The 22524-nt window shown below is 38.8% G+C and overlaps 1 protein-coding gene across 1 annotated transcript in view; it reads left to right on the top strand.

The window, feature by feature from the left end:
* The window catches only part of SNTG2 (syntrophin gamma 2), a 262480-nt gene that overhangs the window by 198679 nt on the left and 41277 nt on the right, over positions 1-22524 (top strand). The window contains exon 14 of the mRNA XM_089776922.1: positions 8577-8786. Within this exon, the coding sequence (XP_089633048.1) occupies positions 8577-8786 (210 nt within the window). The remainder of the gene's footprint in view (positions 1-8576; positions 8787-22524) is intronic.

Genomic DNA, 22524 nt, shown 5'->3' with positions numbered 1-22524 from the left:
TAGCTGCTCCCTTCCTATACAGTCACCTAGGGCAAAGTAGGAGATAAAATTAAGATAATCAGAGGTCCAACAACAATTTTATCTATCCCACATAGTTTAGAGCAGCATGGAGAATTTGTCTAACCTGTGCCAGCAAGTTTTATTTACCAAAGTGCATTATAATCGTCCTACTTACATTCCCTGCCCAGGATGCCACTTGCCACCACTGCCATGTCCTCTGCACTAGAGTCTTTGGTCAGAGATATAGCAGCAAGCAACACTGGTTCTGTGCCCACTGGGGACTGCCACACACTCGGGAATGGATTAAAGCATGGGGACTATTCCTAGGGCCTCACTTCCTGGAGTCAGGTGGTTACATAAAATTTCAATTTTCATTTTTTAAAGTAAGTTTCTAGCCCTCATGGATGAAGAAAAATATTGAAAATGTGCTTCAGATGTAACCAATAGCAGTGTAAACTGAGTCAAGAGAAAGCCTGCAATAATAGCTTTGAGGCATGAATGTTCCATGATTCACAGTGACATGTCAGTTCCAAGCCCCGATGCTTTGAGGACCTCTGCTGATGCCACTTCAACTGAATACTCTGGGGGTGCGTCTAGACTGGCAAGATTTGCACAAAAGTGGCCGCTTTTGCACAAAAACTTGCCAGCTGTCTACACTGGCCATTTGAATTTGCGCAAGAGCACTGACTTTGTAATGTACAAAATCAGTGCTTCTTGAACAAATACTTTCACCCTCCCGCTTGGGAAAAAGCCATCTTGCGCAAGAATACTTGTGCAAGAGGGCCAGTGTAGACAGGGAAGAACTGTTTTGCGCAAAAAAGCCCCGATGGCTAAAATGGCGATTGGGGCTTTCTTGCTCAAAATCGCGTTAGATTGGCCATGGATGCTTTTGTGCAAAAGCATCCGTGCCAATCTAGACGCGCTTTTGCAGAAATACTTTTAACAGAAAAACATTTCCATTAAAAGTATTTCCGCAAAATCATGCCAGTCTAGGCGCAGCCTGTGTGTGGCCAAAGGCAAAGAGTTCTGTAGTCCCAGCCCTTGTACCCAAGCAGATACCCAAGCAGTTAGAGGGTAGGTAAGGGAGAACCCTCTTATTGTCAACCTTTTCTGCTGAACAGGCAAAGAAGACCTGCTGCTCACTCTTGATAGGACAGAGTGTACCATGTTGCTGCTCTAACTGCTGTAGGAAGGGAGGAGAAGTTTCCTGTCACTGTCACTCCAAGTAGTGAGCAAGGTTGGGCTGAGCAGAGCCTGCAGGAGCTCAGCCATTAGGGGCATGTCTGTCACCATAGTGCAACACTGCCACCAGGGTGGTAGCTTTTGCTGCCTTTTCACCATCTGAAGAGCACAACATTTGCAGAATATGGCAGAGAGTCTACCTCACAGTGTTGATTATGTCTCCTTTAAAAAAAAATACTATGTTCAGTCCTCAGGCTAAAACGGTTGGACACTTCTGATGTTGATATTCCGGATGCTGTGTTTTCTTTCTCATCAGAATATTGCTGATTTGATATTCAAGCCTTCCTTTACTGTTCTGGCAAGGTTAATTTAAAGGACAATCCATTCTTACAGCAAATACTGTGGTTGCTTTTTCATTAAGGAAAAACAGTGAGAAATAAACTAAGTCAGACTCTTAATGTTCTTGACATTTTAATAAATGAATGTTTAATTGTCAGTCTTGGTGAATACATTAGCTAAAATGAAAAAGCTCAACAGCAACACTTTAACCTCTTTTCTGTTGACACTTTGGTATAAATGATAATGATGGAAATTGAGAGCAGACCAATTAAAATGGAAAAAACTTTAATTTCTGGAGGAGGTTAAAGTTTCTCCATTACAGGCATTAAGGTCCAGCCTTCACTACAGAAACTACTAGTTAAGACAGATATTTTTCAAAGATTTCAGAAGCTGTTTGTAACTAGCAGAGTTGCGCTGTTGCTGTAAGTAAAGAATAAATGTATAGTTTTTAAAGACCATTCTCAGACAACTTTATTGGCTGCTTACCTAACTTTAAATCTTCTATCAAGACCCAGAAGCTGAAGGTGCCTTTGTAGAGTATGTTTCCGTGTATATTTTAGCATACATATGTGTAATGTGCATGGATTACATACATTTATGTACACACACTCATATCACTTATACAGTGGTGCTAACAATGTGATTAAATTAAATGTGTTTTATTTAATCCACACATTTCTCTTGCCTGTGCTTTTCCTATTGCTGAAAATCATACCACTGAGCATCAGCATCAAATAGACATGGATTAAATTTCAGCCCACCCTGAAAAATAGAAATGTAGGGATGGAAGGGCCCTAATGGGGTCATCCAGTTCTCCCTCTTATATTGAGGCAGGATTTAGTAACCCTAGACCATCCCTAACACGTGTTTTTTCTAATATGGTAAAAACCTCCATTGATGAAGATACCACGATCCTGTAGGTAAACTTGAAGTGCTTAAATACCCTTATAGTTAGGTTTTTTTCCTAATAGCCAACCTAAAGCTACATGACTGTACACTAAGCTGATTGCTTCTTGTCTTATCCTCAATGTATGAGAAAACAAGTTGATCACTGTCCTCATTATAACAGCCCTTAAACATATTTGAAGACTATTATCAAGTCCCACCATAGCCTTCTGTTTTCTAGACTAAATGTTTCCTTCTGCCCAATCAAATGTACAATTAATTCACACTCCCCCTACACCCCCGCACCCTGCTAAAATAAAATAAAACTGTCTCTGGCCTAAGACCCAGGACAGACAATATTCAGTTTTACAACAGTTAGAAGGCTGACTTGGTCCAAGAGGTAAATATAACTGGACTGTTTGGAAATAGTGACCATAATGTAATAAAATTTAACAACCCCAAGGTGGAAAAACATGTCAGCAGCCCAACACTGTGGCATTTAATTTGAGAAAGGGGAACTACACAAAAATGAGGAGGTTAGTTCAACAGAAATTAAAAGGTCCAGTGCCAAAACCGAAATCCCTGCAAACTGCATGGAGACTTTTCCTAACACAAGCTCATTTTAAATGTATACCCCATATTACAAAACACAGTAAGAGAACCAAAAAAGTGCCATTGTGGCAGTGAGGGATAAAAAGGCATAATTTAAAAGGTGAAAGTCAAATCCTAGTGAGGAAAATAGAAAGGAGCATAAACTCTATCAAATTAAATGTAGAACTCTAATAAGGAAAGCCAAGAAGGAGTAATAGCAAAATGTTTTTTAAATACATCAGAAGCAGTAAGCCTGCAAAACAAACAGTGGGGCCACTGGACAACTGAGATGCTAAAGGAACACTCAAAGATGATAAGATCACTGCAAAGAAACTAAATGAATTATTTGCTTTGGTCTTCTTGGCTGAGCATGTTAGGGTGATTCCCAAACCTGAGCCATTCTTTTTAGGTGACAAATCTGAGGAATTGTCTCACATTGAGGTGTCATTGGAAGAGGTTTTGGAACACATTGATAAACTTAACAGTAAAAAGCCACTGAGACCACTGAGATGGCATTTGCCCAAGAGTTCTGAAATAACTCAAATGTGAAATTGCAGAACTATTAACTGTGGTTTGTAACCTATCCTTTACATCAACTTCTATAACTAATGATTAGAAGATAATTAATGTGATGTCAATATTTACAAAAGGAATCTATATGTTATCCTGGCAATTAAAGGCCAGTAAGTCTAACATCACTATAGGGCAAATTAGTTGAAACTATAGTTAAGAATAGAGTTGTCAGACAAATAGATTAACAAACTTTGTTGGGTAAAAGTTAACATGGATTCTAGAAAGGGAAATCATGCCTTACTAATCTACTAGAGTTCTTTGAGGGGGCTCAACAAGCATGTGGACAAGGGGCATCCAGAGGATACAGTGTACTTAGGTTTCCAGAAAGCCTTTGAAAAGGTCGCTCACCAAAGGCTCTTAAGTAAAATAAGTTGTCATGGGATAAGAAGGAAGATTCTTTCATGGATTGATAACTGGTTAAAAGACAGGAAACAAAGGGTAGGAATAAATGGTCACTTTACAGATTACAGAGAGGTAACTAGTGGTGTCCCCCAAGGGTCTGTCCTGGGACCAGTCATATTCTAATTATTTATAAGTGATCTAGAGGAAAGGATAAACAGTGAGGTGGCAAAATTTGCAGATGATACTAGACTGCTCAAGATGGTTAAGACCAAAGCAGACTTGAAATGACTTCAAAAAGATCTCAGAAAACTAGGTGATTGGGACAATAAAATGGCAAATGAATTTTAATGTTCATAAATGGAAAGTAATGCACATTAGAAAAAGTAATCCCAACTATGCATGCAAAATGATGGGAATTAATTTAGCTATAACTACTCAAGAGAGAGATCTTGGAGTCATTGTGCATAGTTCTCTGAAAACAGCCACTCACTGTGCAGTGTCAGTCAAATAAACAGAATGTTAGGAACCATTAAAAAGGGATAGACAATAAGACAGAGAATACATGATTACCGTGTTATAAATCCATAGTACGCCCACATCTTGAATACTGAGTACATATATGTGAACTCATTCCAATTAGCATTGGAAAAGGTTCAGAAAAGATGATTTGTGGTTTGGAATGGGTGCCATACGTACAGAGATTTTTAAAAATTGGACTTTTTAGCAAAGAGGAGACTAGGAGGGAATATGATAGAGGTCTATAAAATCATGACAGGTATGGAGAAAATAAGGAAAAGTTATTTAGTTGTTCCAATAACATAAGAACAAGGGGTCACCAAATGAAATTAATGGGTCGCAGGTTTAAAATGAACAAAAGGAAGTTTTTCTTCATGCAGCACATAGTCAACCTATGGAACTTCTTGCCATAGGATGTTTTGAAGACTAGGACTTTAACAGAGTTTAAAAAAGAACTAGATAAATTCATGGAAATTTGGTCCATCAATATTTATTAGCCAGAATGGGTAGGAATCGTGTGTCTCTGTCAGGGGCTGGAAATGGATGAGAGGAGAGGAATCACTTGAGGTTTATCTGTTCTGTTCACTCCCTCTGGGGCATCTGGCATTGGCCATGTCAGAAGTCAGGATAATGGACTAGATGGACCTTCGGCCATACCCAGAGTGGCCATTCTTATGACAGTCCATAACTCATGACTTTGCAGAGATAAATCTGGGGTCCAAATCCTCAGGCACAGGAGAAGACATGGGCATATTTCTTTTCTACTTTTCACTCTCACCACCAAATTTCCAGTCCTAAGGAGCAGCTGGATGTCAGTTACAGCAGCTTTAGGATTCTGTTTCTATAGCTAGAATGGATCCCATGGATTGTTCTGCTCTCAGAATCCCTGGAGCAGAGTGGACTCTAGTTCTGCCTTCCCTTGCCTCTGACACATTCTCTACAATATCCACTATTCCTGGGGTTGACAGGAGAAGCTGGCACAGAGTTAATTTATGCAAGTCTTACAATTAAAAATCTCTGAAATATTTATAAAATTGATTTTCTATGCGATGAGAGATGTCAAATGGGATATGGTTATTATTTTTTAAGGGTCAACTACTCCCCCCCCCAAAACTGGCTGGAACTTTTATCTTCTATCACACACTAACCTACAGTCTTGAAGGGAGGAGGAAAAAAATTATATCTTGTTTGCAAATACCTGTCTACTTTTCCCATCTTCTATGCCCCATGTCATCAAATGGAAATTACAAAAATCAAGAAATCGATAACATTAATATGATCTCAAACTGGTAAATAAAATTTTAAAAACTGCCATTTGGGGATTTACTTACTGAAAGTCCTTATGTATTTAAAATCATTGAAGTTGGGCATTAATAGTAGCCTTTTAATCTAGCTTTGTTTTTCACTGTATGTTTATCAAACAATAACCAACTGATCTAAGTGGAAATTTCTTGTAATGAAGTATTTTTGTTCACTAAAATCTTCACTGTAAGGAGACACTGGATTGATGGTGGGGTATTACTTCATGCTGTCCAGTTTCAGAACAGCACTTGCTGCTCTGGAGGACCTTTGCAATACCCTACTGTCATTCCTAGCATTAGCCCATGATAAATTGCTGCATTCCCATGGGCATTGCAGAGTGAAACCCAATTATAAAGGAAAGAGATCTTATATAATAAGTAGTGAAGTGTCACTATAAAATGAATGTAAGTCAGCTGAAATGCATTTAAGTAACTCAGGAATTTGTCCTTGTTTCACTGTAAACATAGGTATCAGTATAGCTGAGTTCATTATAAGCAAATTCCACTGTATATCACCTTTGAGTACTACATGATTGGACTTAGATTGCAAAATGAAAGAAACTCATTTGATTTTCTGTTTTAAGTATTTCTATTTTTCACATCAGGGTACAGTGTCTGCAAGGCATAATTTAAGTAAGATAGAGTTCATTTAAGTTCCCAAAAGTACTTTCAATTGCAGAGATTTTTTGTTGTTCCATGAGGCTTTTTTTTAAATTGGTTTTACTTTTAAAACTTTTTAAAATTGTATGCATACAAAGTTTCTGTAACAGATAAATCACATTGATTGATGTGACAAAATAAATAATTAGCTTACATTTATCCATGTTAAAACTCTACTAACTTTAAAGGATGAATATCAAGAGATTATTTTCAAATCTGATTATTAGCTCAAAGGAATCCTGCTTTAAAAATGGTATTCAGAATATGCGAAGTAAGCTCATAAATAAAATATTTCAGTTAGGCGCTTCAACCAAAAGTTGCCATTATCTGATTTAGTCCATCAGGTGAGTTCATATATTTGAAAGATTTTTTGAACTGCGGTGCTGAAACCCTTGGCAACAAGTGTTTTGGTGCTTGATAAACAAACATCTAAAAGAGCTCCTCACTTTACAAGCTCCTAAATCACTAGTTGACCAATACTAGGGTGGGACTGAGTGCCATACCATGCAGGCATGCCTTACATATTATTCTTTCCCTTGCAAGCACTGTTCATTCTGAGCTTCAGAGGGAATTTCAGTTCCCCACATGGGCCAGCATGTGTCCCATTGACACCCCAGATAGTTTGTCAGCAACAGGAATCAAACCAGAGATGTCTGAGTTTTAATGCATGTTTTCACTGTCTGAGCCAGAAGGCTCATTGTATTGGCTTTGGCTGAAGCAGATTCAGCAATCTCAGGATTATCTGGACACCACTAGGGGGGACAGACTGTTAAACCTAAAAGGCATGACTTAAATATTAAAAATGTATTCACCTGAAAGGTTTGTTCATATTGTTAAAAAAGCATGAATTCATATGCATATATGTAAAGTAAACACAAGTATACATACTGTTCCTTTCTAAGTAGATGCCTATGAGCATATGAAAAAATATTCCCACCATTACTGATAATAGTAATAGTAATAGACTCCAGCTTGGAGTCCCAGAGTTTAGATTCACTATCTAGGCTTCTGAAGCTCTCTTTGAGAAATGAAGTTGTAGTCACCAGCTCTCTGATGGAGCTTTTATTTAAAACACTTCAGGAAGTCTTAGGTCTCTCTCCCAGACACCATCTTTTCTTCCTCACGCCAACTTCACATGGAAATCTTGATTCCCTTTAATTTAAATATAACAGTTTGCTATTTTTAATAGCTGACTTTGCATTGCTTATATTAGTATTTAGCAAATTGTAGACATGCCTTGATTAGATTAAATTACAGAAATAGACGTGGCCTCATCTGTTAAGAGTCAGTGAATGAAAAGATCTGAGAGTACAGGTTGGACCTCGCTGGCCAGGCACCTTTAGGACATGACTGGTCCCAAACAAGGGGATTTGCCAGATCAGGGAAGGTCCCTCCCCTCGTGGCCGTGCTGCCACCAGGCTAGAGCTCCAGCCTGCCCTCAATGCTGCTTCAGCCCTCTGAGCAGCTGTAGGGCTCAGTGGCTGGGTTTGGAGCTCTGGGGCTAGGGTGGAAAGACGGGGACGGAGCCTCACAGACTGGGCCCGAGATTCCTGGCTACTGCTGGGACTGGAGCTGGAGTTCCCCAGCCACTGGAGGCAGAACATGGCCAGGGCTCTGCAGCCGGGGATGGGGCCAGAGCTCCCTGGCTGTCACTGGGGTCAGAGCTCCCTGGCCATGGCTGGAGGCCCATGGCCAGAGCCAGGCTAGAGCTCCCCGACCTCTGGAGTCAGGGAGCTCTGCTGGAGCCAGAATTCCCTGCCATACTGTCCACCCTCACACACACACTCTGGGCTCCCAGCTAAGCCACTGGTGCCACTTACAGCACTCCTGCCCTACTGCCAGACCTCCCTCTTCCTGGGCTCTGTGGTCCAGGAACATCCGTGGGTCCATGCTGGACCATGAATGTTACCAGGCCAGGGAGTCCTGGTTAAGGAAAGTACAACCTGTAGTAGCCTTTAAAAACATTAACTGATTCTCATGACATTGTATGAAGAAAGGTAAATATTAATATACCAGTTTTATAGGCAGGTTAACTGAGACACAAAAGAGTTTAAATTGGCAGTGAATTAGTAACAGAACTGAGAGCAGTAATTCCAATTCTAAGTCACTTGCTGAAGACATAAGAACATGCCTTAATCATTTGCTTATTACTAACTGAAATGTCACCAACTAAAACATGTCTTTCAGCTCTGGCTTGCTGATGATTGCTGGCTACAAGCAAACTTATATTTAGGTATTCATCAGGACTATGCGTTTGAAGACCAGAGGCCATATTGTTTCAGTGTCATGGTTGGACATGGCAAGAGTCATTCTTTTAACGTAGAGCTGGGCAGTGAGCTTGTGGCATGGGAAAAATCCTTTCAAAGAGCAATTTTCTTGGAAGTTCAAAGAACAGGGGTAAGTAATAAATTACTTAATTACAGCAGCCATTGTACTGCTAAAATAAGTGTAACAAATAGAACCTTTTAGACAATTATATCCCGTGTCTGTTTTTGTGATTTTTATAAAATTGATGTTCATAAAGAAACAGACAATGAAGAATACATGAATGTACATGATTTACTGCTTTTGTGTGTTTGGAAATACTGAATGCTTCACTGGATCATCAGTAGAATTATGGATGTATGCAATTTCACAACTTCTCAAAGCAGCAATATTACATTTATATAGAAAGTTGGGGTGGGGGATAACAGTAATAAAAAATGAGAAGATATACATGAACAGGCAGAGAAGGGAAGGAGAGGAATTCAAATGGTGAGGGGAGAATAGGTTAGATGAAATGGAAATCTGACATTCTCTAAGCTATCTCAACATAATTTATGTAGAAATGGGGTCCAAATTTCTTCATTCACATAATTGGTATCCACAGCAATTGTAATTCTTTCATTGACTGTTAAATCTGACATATCATAATGCTATTGATCTTTTCTTAGGCATAAGCCTACTATTCCATTTTTGGAAAATCATGAAAATAGTGACCTTTGCAGCAGTCAAGAAACAAAGATTTTGAGGCAGTTATACCCAGTTTATAGAAGAATATAGCATATAATTTTTGGATGAGGTTTATCTGCTGAAAGCTGGGCAGTCTTTTTAACTTATGAGTCCACCTTGTTTCACAGCTGCCTAAATATTTGACAGTACCATAGTATATGCATCAGGATTCCTTGTTGTTACAGTGCCAACTAACATCAGAAAATATAGCCTTTATCTTGTACAACTTCTTTGGTGTCCCAATATATTCTTTTATTGTATCAAACATAGCTGATATCCACAAAGGCATGTTTTAACATTATGTAACATGCTCTGCCATTTGAATTCTTTTAAAAGCTATGATAAGTTTCCTTCCCATATTTTAATGAAGAACATAAAATTAATGAGATTCCTTTTCATTAGCAATGTATACACAATGAACATGGGCATGTGATACTTGGGATGCATTTAAAAGGTTTTCATTAGTTATGGGTCCTCTGGCAATCTTAGGGCACCCAGACTAAGCTTATAGGTTAGCAAGTATCTTAGTAGTAAGCACTGCCATTCCAGCCAGTTTTTTCAAATTATAGCTTTGTTCCTAACTTGCAAATCTGGGTTACCTTGGGTAGCTGATTTTGCATAATTGCAAGGTTGAAATTGAAACCTCTTAGCTAAGACCTTTTGCGTAGCCACTGCTATATGCATCATGTTTTTCTCCCTCGGACAAAAAAAAAAAAATAAGAGGAGACCTGCAAGGGGAATAGAATGAATTACTATCCATTCATTTTCTACCATTGTGGGTATAAGGATGTTAGCATATTGGAAATGGTTTGATACTTGTAACATAGCTAAAAGCATAATTGTGATTTTGTAGGTCTGGGAGTGCAATGCCTCCATGGGCTACAGAGATCTGAAGTATGTTAAGTAATAATTATGGTAAAAAATCAGGGCCTTACAGGAAGGCATTAATAATGCTATTAATTTTTCTAAAATAAGATTTAAGTATATATATGATAGGCTCCTTGCTGATGCCACCTGTTTACTTCTTCAGATTTTTATATCTAGATACACTGTTGCTTTAGTTTACCCAGGGGAAACTCCATGGAGAGAGAGTCCTCCTACAAGTTAACTGGTATATTTACAGTAGATCTATTTTTTTCAAATTTATTTTGTAACCAGATATTTATTTGAATTTTTGAATTCATATAAGAGGGCAGGGATTGTTGTTTCTAACTTAGATATCTATTTTATATTTTTAATAATCTTGTGAATACAGAAGCTAGTATAATAATCACATAAACAATGATTTATCTATGAGCATGCACTCTGACTGGTATGTGTCGTGACAGCTCAGAGAACAGATGTTCCAAATAAAGTATTATAATCAAGTTACCCTGATTGTAATAAATAGAAAATCAATACACTATTCTGTGGAAATTCTTTGGGAAAAAAAACTGGTTCTGAAATTTCTGTTGAGAAAGTGTAAGTTCATTCTCTTGTTATGCATAATGTTTTAATTTAAAAAGAGTGCAACTTGTCCACTTGTTCTGCTCTCATAATACACACAAATGTGTGTGTATGAATTGAGAATGACTCTGTTGACATCAAAAGAGTTATTCCAGTGTAAAATGTTCTGAGCAAAGCCTCTGAGTTAAATGGGGAATCTTAAGCCTCAAAAGTAGGAGCAGGCACTATGTAGATGACAAAATCTGTCTCTGCCCAAATCTTTTCTCAGATATAAAGATGTGTTGGGGATTGCACAGCCGGTCTGAAAGCAGAATTAGTTTCATAGTATTGATTTAATTCAGATAATCTCTAAAACTGTGCTAATAGGGTATTATCATTATGTACAGTAAGCAAATAAAAAGCTGATTAGCTTGAGCTTTATCTCCAGGTGCACTGGATCAGCTCTTGGAACACACGATGGAGGAAGGACAGAGATGGCTTTCCTTCTCCCACATTCCAAAGTCCCAGACCCACTGGGAAACTGATTCAGCCTCTGGTACAAATTAGCATGGCTAACATAACGTGTGCTGGTTCTTTAGTGGTAATACTAGAGAAGAGTACGCTCCATTATTAGAAAACACACCACTTCATATCTCCAGCAGATCAAAAATATGCTACGCTGTGGGAAATGGCACTTTGAAAAGGAGACTTTGCGGGGCTAATGACCTGGCTCCTGAACTCTGAAAGAGGAATGTCATCCTGTAAAAGAACTTGCTGAATCAAGCAAGTGTGGTGTTTTAGATGCTGCTTGTAATTATTAGAACTGGGAGCACTGGCTGTTGGGAATCTGGAAGCACAGGAAACAGGAAGGAGGGGCGAGGAGTTGGGCCAGGCCTGAGTGAGAGCTATAGAGGGGAGCAGCAGCAGCTTTGTAAAAGAGGTTTCACCTTTGGTAAGTAAAGGCCTGTTGAAGTTTGTTACTACCTGGCTTGCATGATACAACAGCAAGCAAACCAATGACAACATACTCAGAGATGTTTTGTTTTCTGAGATGGGCACACTGGTTGCTCAGGAGACCATGAAACTGGGACACCAGGCCTGGAGCCAGCTACAAAGCCCAGTGGTGCACAGGGCAGCAGCTGGGTCCCCAGGTGCAGTGCTGGCAGCAGAGCCCACAGTGCAGGAGGAAGCAACCAGGACCTTGTACACTAGGCTTGGAGCCCAGTGTTGCTGTAGCACCCCATATACTCTTTTAGTTCCTGCACTAATGATGTTAATGATTCTTCCCACATAAATTCTTCATGTCCGACCCACCAGTTATCCTATTAATTGTGTGAAAAGCAGACAGTATATAACTAAATTGTAGAATAACAAGGAAGAATCAAATGACTTTGAAGCAATTTTTTTAATTATATGTTTCTTCTATGCTTATTGTTGAGTCTCAAAATTTTTTGTCCTGGAATATCTGGGAGGTATTATGTAAGTGAAGAGACAATTATCCCTTTATGCATAACTATCTCTCCTTTGAATTCAATAAACTGCTAGCCAACAATTAATAGAATGATGATGATTCATTGTTCATATTTCAGTGAACAGATTGGCAACTACGGGACACATCTTTGCATTAGTCTGTACACAAACTTATCCTTCCAACTTAATAAACTTTTTTTTTTTTGCAGTTCTCTGAAGTTTTATACCTCTGATTCTAAAGTCTCTTGAAAACTCTTTTCCAATTTTTACCCGCTTTGATTCCTCCATAGTTCTCCTAAACCTCAACCTGCCACATGTTTCTAATTGCCCACAAGCAAAATGAGGGTTTTTTTTTCATGGACTCATTTGGAAAAATACCCCTTTCAGAATCTTAATCACCCCACTCACAGGTTCCAATTCATAGACTCTATAGTAATAATCAAAAGTGTTATCGTATTATAAACTATGAATTAATGTGCCATTTTTATAACCTAGTTTTTACAATAAATACATCCGTATTTTGGAGGAGGGTGGCTGCAATTGTATTCTCATCAAAATGTTTTGAATAAAGGCATGGAAGACAAAATGGGAATTAGTGAAAAATTACTTTCTGATTTATTATGTGTTACCTTTCAAGACATGTAAAAGCCTAACTGAAACCTTTCACTCATATTTCTTCTTAGTGTACTTAGTCCAGCTGAGTTAATTTATTCCATTAAGCTCTAGGATATTGTTTTCAAAGCAGAACTGTAAAGCATTTAAAATGCTGATAACAAAGGTTACCTGGAAACTTCTCTTCTCTTTTCACATGAAATATTATGTGATGAGGAGGCAATCATGATGTAAACTGGTATATTTGTAAAATTCTTTGGAAATAGTGAGAGATAATAATGTATGCTGCTTAAACCCTTTTGGCAACAAAACATCACTAGCTATTACCTGCAGCCCCCAGCTAAAACCTTTCCTACACAACATCAAGGATCTACGACTTATCATGGATGATGATCCCTTAGTCTCACAGACCTTGGGAGGCAGGCCAGTCCATGCTTACAGACAGCCCTCAACCTGAGACAAATACTCACCCCCAACTTCACATCTCACAACAGAAACACTAATCCAGGAACCAATCTCTGGAACAAACCCCAACTCTGTCCACACATCTATCCTACTGACACCATCACAGAACCTAATCACATCAATTATACAATCAAAGACTCATTCATGTGCACATTCACTAATGTAATATATGCCATCATGTGCCAACAATACCCCTCTGCCATGTACATCAAACAGACCATACTGTCTCTATGCAAAAGAATAAATGGATACAAATCAGACATTAAGATCAGCAACATACAGAAACTGGGGAGGAGGGGAGTGCTATTTAACCTCCCTGGATACACAGTTTCCTACTTACAAGTTGCCATTCTCAAGCAAAAACACTTCAAAGACTGCAACGAGACACTGCTGAGCTGGAATTCATGTGCAAATTTGACACCCTGAAAAGAGGTTTAGAAACATGAAGGGGTTCTCACATTACAATAGGTAATTTCCCCTTCAGGTACTCTCAACTTTTCACCACTGTTGGAAATGAGCCACATTCACTCTGATTTAATTAGTGCTGATGTCACACCCTCATCTCTGTATCTCTTTCTTCTTTTGGTTTCTTTTTTCTTCAAACATCTGAGGAGGTGAGCGGTATCTCAGGAAAGCTTATGCCTTCTTGTGTGTGTATTTTCTTTTGGCAATAGTACCCATGCTAAGGACAGTAGGAATATAAGTGACTGTTGCTCATGTCTGCTTAAAAGGCTGCCACAGAATCATTCACCCTTAGACAGTCAGAAGGCCATTTCTGAAAGGTGCAAGCGCTAGCAGAGAGGAAGGTGTCTGGCAGCGTGGGATCCAATGAACTCAAAACAATCACCTTCCTGTAATTATAACCAAGGAGTGGGAGAGAGAGCCCCTGGCAAGAAAATTTCATTAATTGCATTTTGCTGAAGATGTCTATATTGTAATTATCAATAGTAGAGCGCAGAGTAATTTGGACAGGTGGAGTATAAGACCTTTCAGACCTATTTCTCAACAAGGCCATTTTTGCTGGGAGTTTTTTTTAAATACCTTCTGTCACATGCAATCAAAGACAAAAGCTTGCTCTTCCAAACTATTTTCAGAAGCATCTGGGATAAGTCATCCTTGACATAGAAGAATTAATATCTTGACAGAAGTGAACACCAGTCACAATTTTAACAAGGGACTCAGTGAACCCCCATTAGTCCCCATAGCCACTTATTTATGGAAAACTTACACATGGCATCAGTCTGTCAAGTCCCTTTCTGAGTTACTTACAAGACTGTTAATGAGTCAAAGCACAGATTAATATTGCAGAATGTCTTTGTTTTTTTATTGGTGAAGGAAGAAAGATACTGCGCTTAGAGTGAACACAAAGTTTTTAAATTTTCTTTGTTTCTAAATGTGATGCCTTTTACTGTATTCCTGATCCTCCAGATGGAACTACCAGCCCTCTCTACACCCTACATGTACTCCTTTCTTACAGTTTTCAAAATGAATTATCTGGTTCTCAACTGAATATAGGATAGGATGGCTGAATGTTTTGTAAATTTCACAGAATTCTTTGATTATCAGGAGAGAACTGCATCTTTGCATCTCTCTATCCAGTAACATCAAAGGAGATGGTTCATTTTTTTTAATTGTATCCTTTGGTATATATGGTTGTGACAATTTTCTTCCACTATTTGATCTGAGGAAGTGGGTCTGGCCCACAAAAGCTCATCACCTAATAAACCATCTTGTTAGTCTTTAAAGTGCTACATAGTCCTGTTTTTTGTTTTATCAAAGAAGAACTGATCCATGTCAGTATGCAAGTGTATTTCAGGCCATGTCTCCATTTACTGGAAGATCGACACTGTGGTGATGGATCTTCCAGGGCTCGATTTAGTGGCTCTAGTAAAAACCTGCTAAATCGAATGCTGAGGGTGTCCCCGTCTGTGTCGGTACTCTTTGCTGTTGTGAGGAGTAAGGAAGTCAACAGGAGCATTTCTCCTGTTGCCCTCCTGCCGTGGAGATGGTGCCAAGGTATACTGACTACAGCTATATTGTTTACATAGCTGAAGTTACAAACCTTAAGCCAACTTTCCTGGTGTAGTGTAATGTAAACTTGATCTCAGTGAATAGGTGTAAATCAATTTGGAGAGAGTGGCAAGGACAATTCAATCAAAGGTAGGTTGCCTTTCAACTGGAATTGATCAGCGTTGTGTTTTGCACTTGTGGTTTGATGCTAACAGAAGGATGAATAAAAAGTTTGAAAGCTCATGAATTTTAGGTTTTCATAGTGAAGGAGTTACCTTAAAGAAAGAATGCTTTGAAAGAAGGTCTGGCAAAAGCCTTCTGTTAGCATGTAGAAGAGTTGCCCTGCAGTCAATGTAAGAAATAGAATAAGAAAAATATTCTCACTGTTGCTTAAAAGTTTAGTATTAACAATTATAAACAAAAAAATTTAGAGTTAAATATTAAATCCAAGACATTTATTTCCTACTTTTAGTTGTGCAGGAATGCTGTAAGAACAAGTAAATGTACATGAATGAGAGGAGAGAAATGATGGAGGAGTAGGAGTGAAAATGAACTTTTTAGACATTCAGAAACATTGTATAAGAGATTAAATATAGGTATCCAAACATTGTTTTATGCAGATCTATTCTCTCAGGTTGGCTTCCTCAAAAAAAATCTGGGCTACATCAACAAATGTTTATTCTCTGTTTTTACAATAATGTAATAAAGTAGATTCTTGAGAAAATAAAGTATAAATATTATATCCAGTGAATGCTATAGCAAAAAGTCATGAAGCAAATGAAACTGCTCCCTGCAGTATTGATAGATTTGGACAACTTCATTTCATAAATCATGTATATTGTTTGGTCAAAAAATATTATTTGGTGTAAGATACTACATAGTCTAAGCTCTGATGTTGGGATCTGGCTGAATGCATGTAGAAAACTTGATTAAGGCTGTAACACCTTTAGCCATTCTCTGCTGTGTTTTCATTAGTGATGATACAGTGTCAAAACATTGCTGTTCCAAGACAATATTTTCTCTTTGATGTTCCAACTCAACAGGTTGGCATTTGTCTCAGGATCCTAAGAGTCAGATCAGAAGCATTGACCTTGCCAGTCAGTCAGAATTTGTTGACCTCGGTATTTTGCACAATTTACGTACCTTTTTCCAATAGATCAGTGTAGTCTAGACATAACCAGAGTTATTTGTAGAACACCTCATAGTAGTAATAGGAAGAGCATCATAAAATACTTTGAAAATTTACTCCATGCTCTCCAGTGAAAAACAAACCCTACTATAAATTCAGGTGCGATATTAAATAGCAATTAGATTGTTAGATTTATAGGGTCATTAAAATATAATTATCAGTTTGTTACCACAAGTACCAGTTTAATTACACAATTAAGTCTTAGATTGTTTTCATTATATACAGGAAGCTTACTATAATACCAATTTACCTGGTCATTTTTAGTTATGTCATTGAAGCCTGATTCATTTTGAATATAGTGCAAACAGCAGCAAAAGTTTACAAAAGTTTGAATAATTCAGTTTAGCAATATACTATGCTAAATTATAAGCATTAGGTTATATACCTCTTAACATTGTAAATAGGACTAGAAAATCTTAATATGAAAAGTATATTAAACAAATGATAAAGTATTTCCTAAATGTGTTCATATATGTTTTATTCTTTTGATATAAAATAGAATACATCTTACTTGACATTTAACACAAAGTTCATATTACAATACATTCATGTTGTGGAAGGACAGTAAAAGTGCTAATAAAACCATAATACAATCCTATAAGCATTAGCAAATTATTCAAAGCCTTGGTCGACCAAATGAGAACCATAAATTCAAACAACTCTGAACTTTGGAAGAGTTCAGATCATGGTCTGAACCTTGTGCCCTGTACCTATTTTAATTATGTTTGGGAAAATTTCCATAGAATTAACTAGGAAAGATACCAGTTGGATTCTAGCAGTTACTCCACAAATATTACATATATAGAATTATATCCCTGCTATAATTTAGAACTCTGTTAACTATCTGAGTTAAAATCTCTGAAGAAGATTGTCATTCTGAATTATATTTTCTATGAATGTTCTATCTGAAAAAGAACCCTAGTCCAACCACCTTTGAAGTCGGATAAAATAGAGATTTTAGAATCCAGTGTTTTGGCTGAGAACCATCTTTTCTTAAAATCTATACTTTCCTTTTCCCCAGAAATTCAATAAAAGCACCATTCCATTCATTTAATGAGCAAATCAGTCTCATACTGATGTTTCCCATGTGAGTCTTCAGACATTTGCCATATGCCAAATGCATGTTCTCTCAGCTCTGTTCTCTTATGTTCTCATAGTTGCTAGTGAGAATTACTTGTCTACAAACATCCAAATAATAGTGAATCTGCTAAATATAGGGCTGGTAAATCCATACATATGTGTGTTCCGTTTGTTGCAATCATATAGAATGCTATTGCACCATAGAACATTCTGAGGACCAGTCTTACCAGGAGTATTATGCTGAGAGGCCCTCCCGATAGTCCAACTTGCTTTCCTGTTACACTGACCAATGAGATGAAATCCTGGTCCCACTGAAATTAATATAAAGCTCCCATTGACCTGAGTGGGACCTGTCCTTCACCCTTAATGCTTTCTGATATTGCTTCTTCCTGAATAGACAGGTAAATAATACCTTGTATCTCACATGTTACTTCCTAAAATAGATTAAACTATCATGATGTGATGCAATCCAGGTAGATCTAAAATAGATCTCCAACTGTTGTAAAGCAATGCAGTTCTGTTGACTTCTACCACCTGGGGATCTGCTCCACACACAAAAGGGAGACTTGGGTTCAAGTCCCTGCTTCAATTAATATTTAATTATTTAGTGCAAAGTGGAACAAAGCATTTCTTTCATTATATGCAGTCAGCCTGAACAGAAATACCCAGGGCATGACTTTGGAAGAGATATTTTGCACTTTGTATTGCACTAGGGTACTTAGACTAATGGATCTGCCAAATTTGTGATGGCACAATGTACTTGCATAAGACATATATTTCATTGACTCTATTGCAAACACATGTTTCCTGAGAGAGAGAGAGAGAGAGAGAGAGAGAGACCTGGGCACATCTGGATCAAAATGCCATCCACCCATATCAGAGGTGGGAGAAATTGATGCTGTTGAAAGGGGGACTCTCACAGTGGAAAGGGCAGGAGATGTTTGCCAAGGGACAAAGGTAGCTTCTTCTCTAGGAGTCTCTGGCAAACTCTAGCCATCTGGGAGAGAGGGGTGCGGAGTGGTCATCATTTCCCAAATCTCAGGATTTAGTTCAGTGCAGAAGCCATGTGGATCCTCCACTCACCCCATCCTTCTGAATTAGTAATGGAAACCCAGCCTGACAGATGCAGCAGTTCTAGCTGACTGCCTAATCAGGGAATCAGGAATTAATTTTTTCTCCAGTTGGCAGAGAACGAGGGAGTTTATGCCTTCTTCACAGCATCTTCAAGCCACAGTGGGTTAAAATTTAACTGAAGTACTGGTATTTATACTTTGCAACTTGCAGCCATTTCCAGTGTGGTTAAGAGAACAACATGAATATTTTCCAAAAGTAAAAGACCTTACCTGCATGCCTCCAGTTTCCATCCCGGACACACCCCACGATCCATTGTTTACAGCCAAGCACTGAGGTACAACCGCATATGCTCCAACCCCTCAGACAGAGACCTACACCTACAAGCTCTTCAACAAGCATTCTGTAAACTGCGATACCCACATGAGGAAGTGAGGAGACAGATTGACAGAGCCAGACGTGTACCCAGAAGCCTCCTGCTACGGGACAAGCTCAAGAAAGAAACCAACAGAACACCACTGGCCATCACCTACAGTCCCCAGCTAAAACCTCTCCAACGCATCATTAGTGATCTACAACCCATCCTGGACAATGATCCCTCGCTTTCACAGGCCTTGGGAGGTAGGCCGGTCCTTGCCCACAGACAACCCGCCAACCTGAAGCATATTCTCACCAGCAACTACACACCGCACCATAATAACTCGAACTCAGGAACCAATCCTTGCAACAAACCTCGGTGCCAACTCTGCCCACATATATACACCAGCAACACCATCACAGGACCTAACCAGATCAGCCATACTGTCACTGTACATTCTCCTGCACATCCACCAACGTAATATATGCCATCATGTGCCAACAATGCCCCACTGCTATATACATCGGCCAAACAGGACAGTCCCTACGTAAAAGAATCAATGTACACAAATCTGATATTAGGAATGGCAACATACAAAAACCTGTAGGGGAACACTTCAATCTTCCTGGACACACAATTGCAGATCTAAAAGTAGCCATCCTGCAGCAAAAAAACTTCAGGACCAGACTTCAAAGAGAAACTGCTGAGCTACAGTTCATCTTTAAGTTTGACACAATCAACTCTGGATTAAACAAAGACTGTGAATGGCTTACTAACTACAAAAGCAGCTTCTCCTCTCTTGGAATTCACACCTCCAGATCAGCTACTAGAAGTGGGCCTCATCCTCCTTGATTGGATCCACCTGGTCATCTCCAGCCTGATCCTGGCCTGCATATTTATTCCTGCATCTGGAAATTTCCACTACATGCATCTGACGAAGTGGGTCTTTGCCCACGAAAGCTTATGCTCCTACACTTCAGTTAGTCTATAAGGTGCCACAGGACTCCTCGTCGCTTTTACTCTGTCTGTGTCATTCTGGACCCTATCCCTGCCCTCCAGCATATCTACTTCTCTCCCTAGCTTAGTGTCCTCTGCAAACGTGCTGAAGGTGCAATCTGTCCCCTCATCCAGGTCATTAAGAAAGATGTTGAACAAAACTGACCCCAGAATTGACTCTTGGGGCACTCTGCTTGATATCAACCTCCAACCAGATATAGAGCCATTGATCACTATCCATTGAGCCCTATGATCTAGCCAGCTTTCTATCCATCTTACAGTCCATTTATCCAATCCATACTTCTTTAACTTGCTGGCAAGAATACTGTGGGAGACCATATCAAAAGCTTTGCTAAAGTCAAGGAATACCACATCCATCACCTTCCCCATATTCACAGAGCCAGTTAACTCATCATATAGAAGGCAATCAGGTTGGTCAGACATAAGTTGGCCCTGGTGAATCCATGTTGATTATTCCTGATCACTTTCCTCTCTTCTAAGTGTTTTAAAATGGATTCCTTCAGGATTCTCTCCATGATTTTTCTAGAGACTCTGGTGAGGCTGACCCATATGTAGTTCCCCAGATTCTCCTTCTTCCCTTTTTTAAAGATAGGCACTACATTTGCCATTTTCCAGTTGTCTGAAACCTCCCCTGATTGCTACAAGTTTTCAAAGATAATGGCCAATGGCTCTGAAATCACATCAGCTGTCTCCTTCAACACTCTTGGGAGCATTAGATCTGGCCCCATGGATTTCTGTATGTCCAGGTTTTCTAAGTAGATCTGAACTTGTTCTTTCTCCACTGTGGGCTGCCTACTTCTTCATACTGTGCTGCTTAGTGCAGCAGTCTGGGAGCTGACCTTGTCAAGGTTATTATATACAAATAATTCTCAGTGTAAACTGTCAGGTTTGGTCTTGTGATTAGATTATTGAATCGTTGGCACAAGTTATTTTCCACATGTATGTACTACCACTGACTCCAGTCATATTCCTCATGTTCATAACGTTCTTCAATTGTTTACTTGTTATATCTATTTTAATAATTTATTTCATTTCTCTTCTTCTAGTATCTGTATTGCAAAAAAACATACATCTGCTAGATGTGTACTAGATATACTTCTCAGGAGAAAGTTCCAAATGTTCCATGTAAAATCTTCAATTCCTCTTTTATTGTAATGTTTTGGATAAGTTATAGAACAATCATTTTGAAGGATTTAAGAAATGACAGGCAAACTTTGCAATGTTCAAAGGGAATTGTGCCTCTGACTTGAATAGAAGTAGTTGTGGCCTTCAGTTAACATTTGTTCAATGTTTTAGAATGATAAAGTGTGAAGTTTTGTTGTACTTTGTGGTTTGCAAGCTCACCAAATTTGAAATGACATAAATCACCAGAATCAGTTTATATTGGCTATTTTCCTGTATATCAAGGCTATACTATATTTTTACTAATCAAATAAAAATTGTGTTTCATTAAGTCTTTGTTTGTTATTCAGTGACCACGGATTTAGTTGATGACTAGTTCCATGAAAAGTATTGTCCAATTACATTAGGTCTATGTTCATTTTTTTTTAAATTCATACAAATAATTTTGTTTTAAGCACAATTGAATAAAGGTTTAAGATGTTTAGCACTAAATATGACTATTAAAAAGAAAAAATAGATTTTTATGCAACATTCCTATTAGGGATATAACAGGGTAGTCAATAAACTGATCACCAAAAGCGTATCGGTTAATGCTATAAACTACATGCATTTCCCTACCTGCTCCTCCCCCTGCCTCCCCGCATCCGCCAATAAATTTTTTAGCCAGCTGGCTCAGTCCTGGCTCACTTTGGGTCTGGTACCTAACCCTGCTGTGGCTCTGCATTTAAATTATATTAGGAGCCAGGCGGTCAAGCTTGTGCCAGGTCTGGGAGCTCAGACCCTCCCCCTGGACAGGGGGTGCTGCCACCCCACACTACTGCCTCTTTATCAGAGGCAGCAGCACAGGACACCAAATTGCCGGTCTGTGGGGAGCTGGTTTTTAAACTAACCCCCCTTGGAGACCAGCTCCCACCTGGCATCCCACGCTGCTGCCTCTGTATCAGAGGCAGCAGTGTGGAGTGGCAGGGAGCTCCTCCGGAGTGAGGCCAGAGAGCACTGGCTGCCTGTCCCACCCCTGGGCAGTATAGAATAATCGACTAACTGATAAGAATTCATGAGGTTACTCAACCATTCAATTAACTGCTACTTAACATCCCTAATTCCTGTTTTAGATAACAGTGCATCAATTATTTGCAATTATTTGTTATTAATTTTATATTGTTTTGTAAATATGTATGGATTCTGCAAAAGCTATATGTGCAAAAAAATAGAGACCAACAATTTGTAGTGTAGAGGCAAAATCCAGTTCTGTGCAGAAATACGAAAAACAGTAAAAGTTGCTTATGAATTTACAGAGGCAATGATTTCCTGAAGCAGGTATAAAT

Source organism: Pelodiscus sinensis, chromosome 3 (genome assembly GCF_052426305.1).
Source record: "Pelodiscus sinensis isolate ZL-2025 chromosome 3, ASM5242630v1, whole genome shotgun sequence".
Lineage (NCBI taxonomy): Eukaryota > Metazoa > Chordata > Testudines > Trionychidae > Pelodiscus > Pelodiscus sinensis.
The sequence above is the reverse complement of the archived record's forward strand: the minus strand, read 5'-3'. Positions and strand labels throughout refer to the sequence as shown.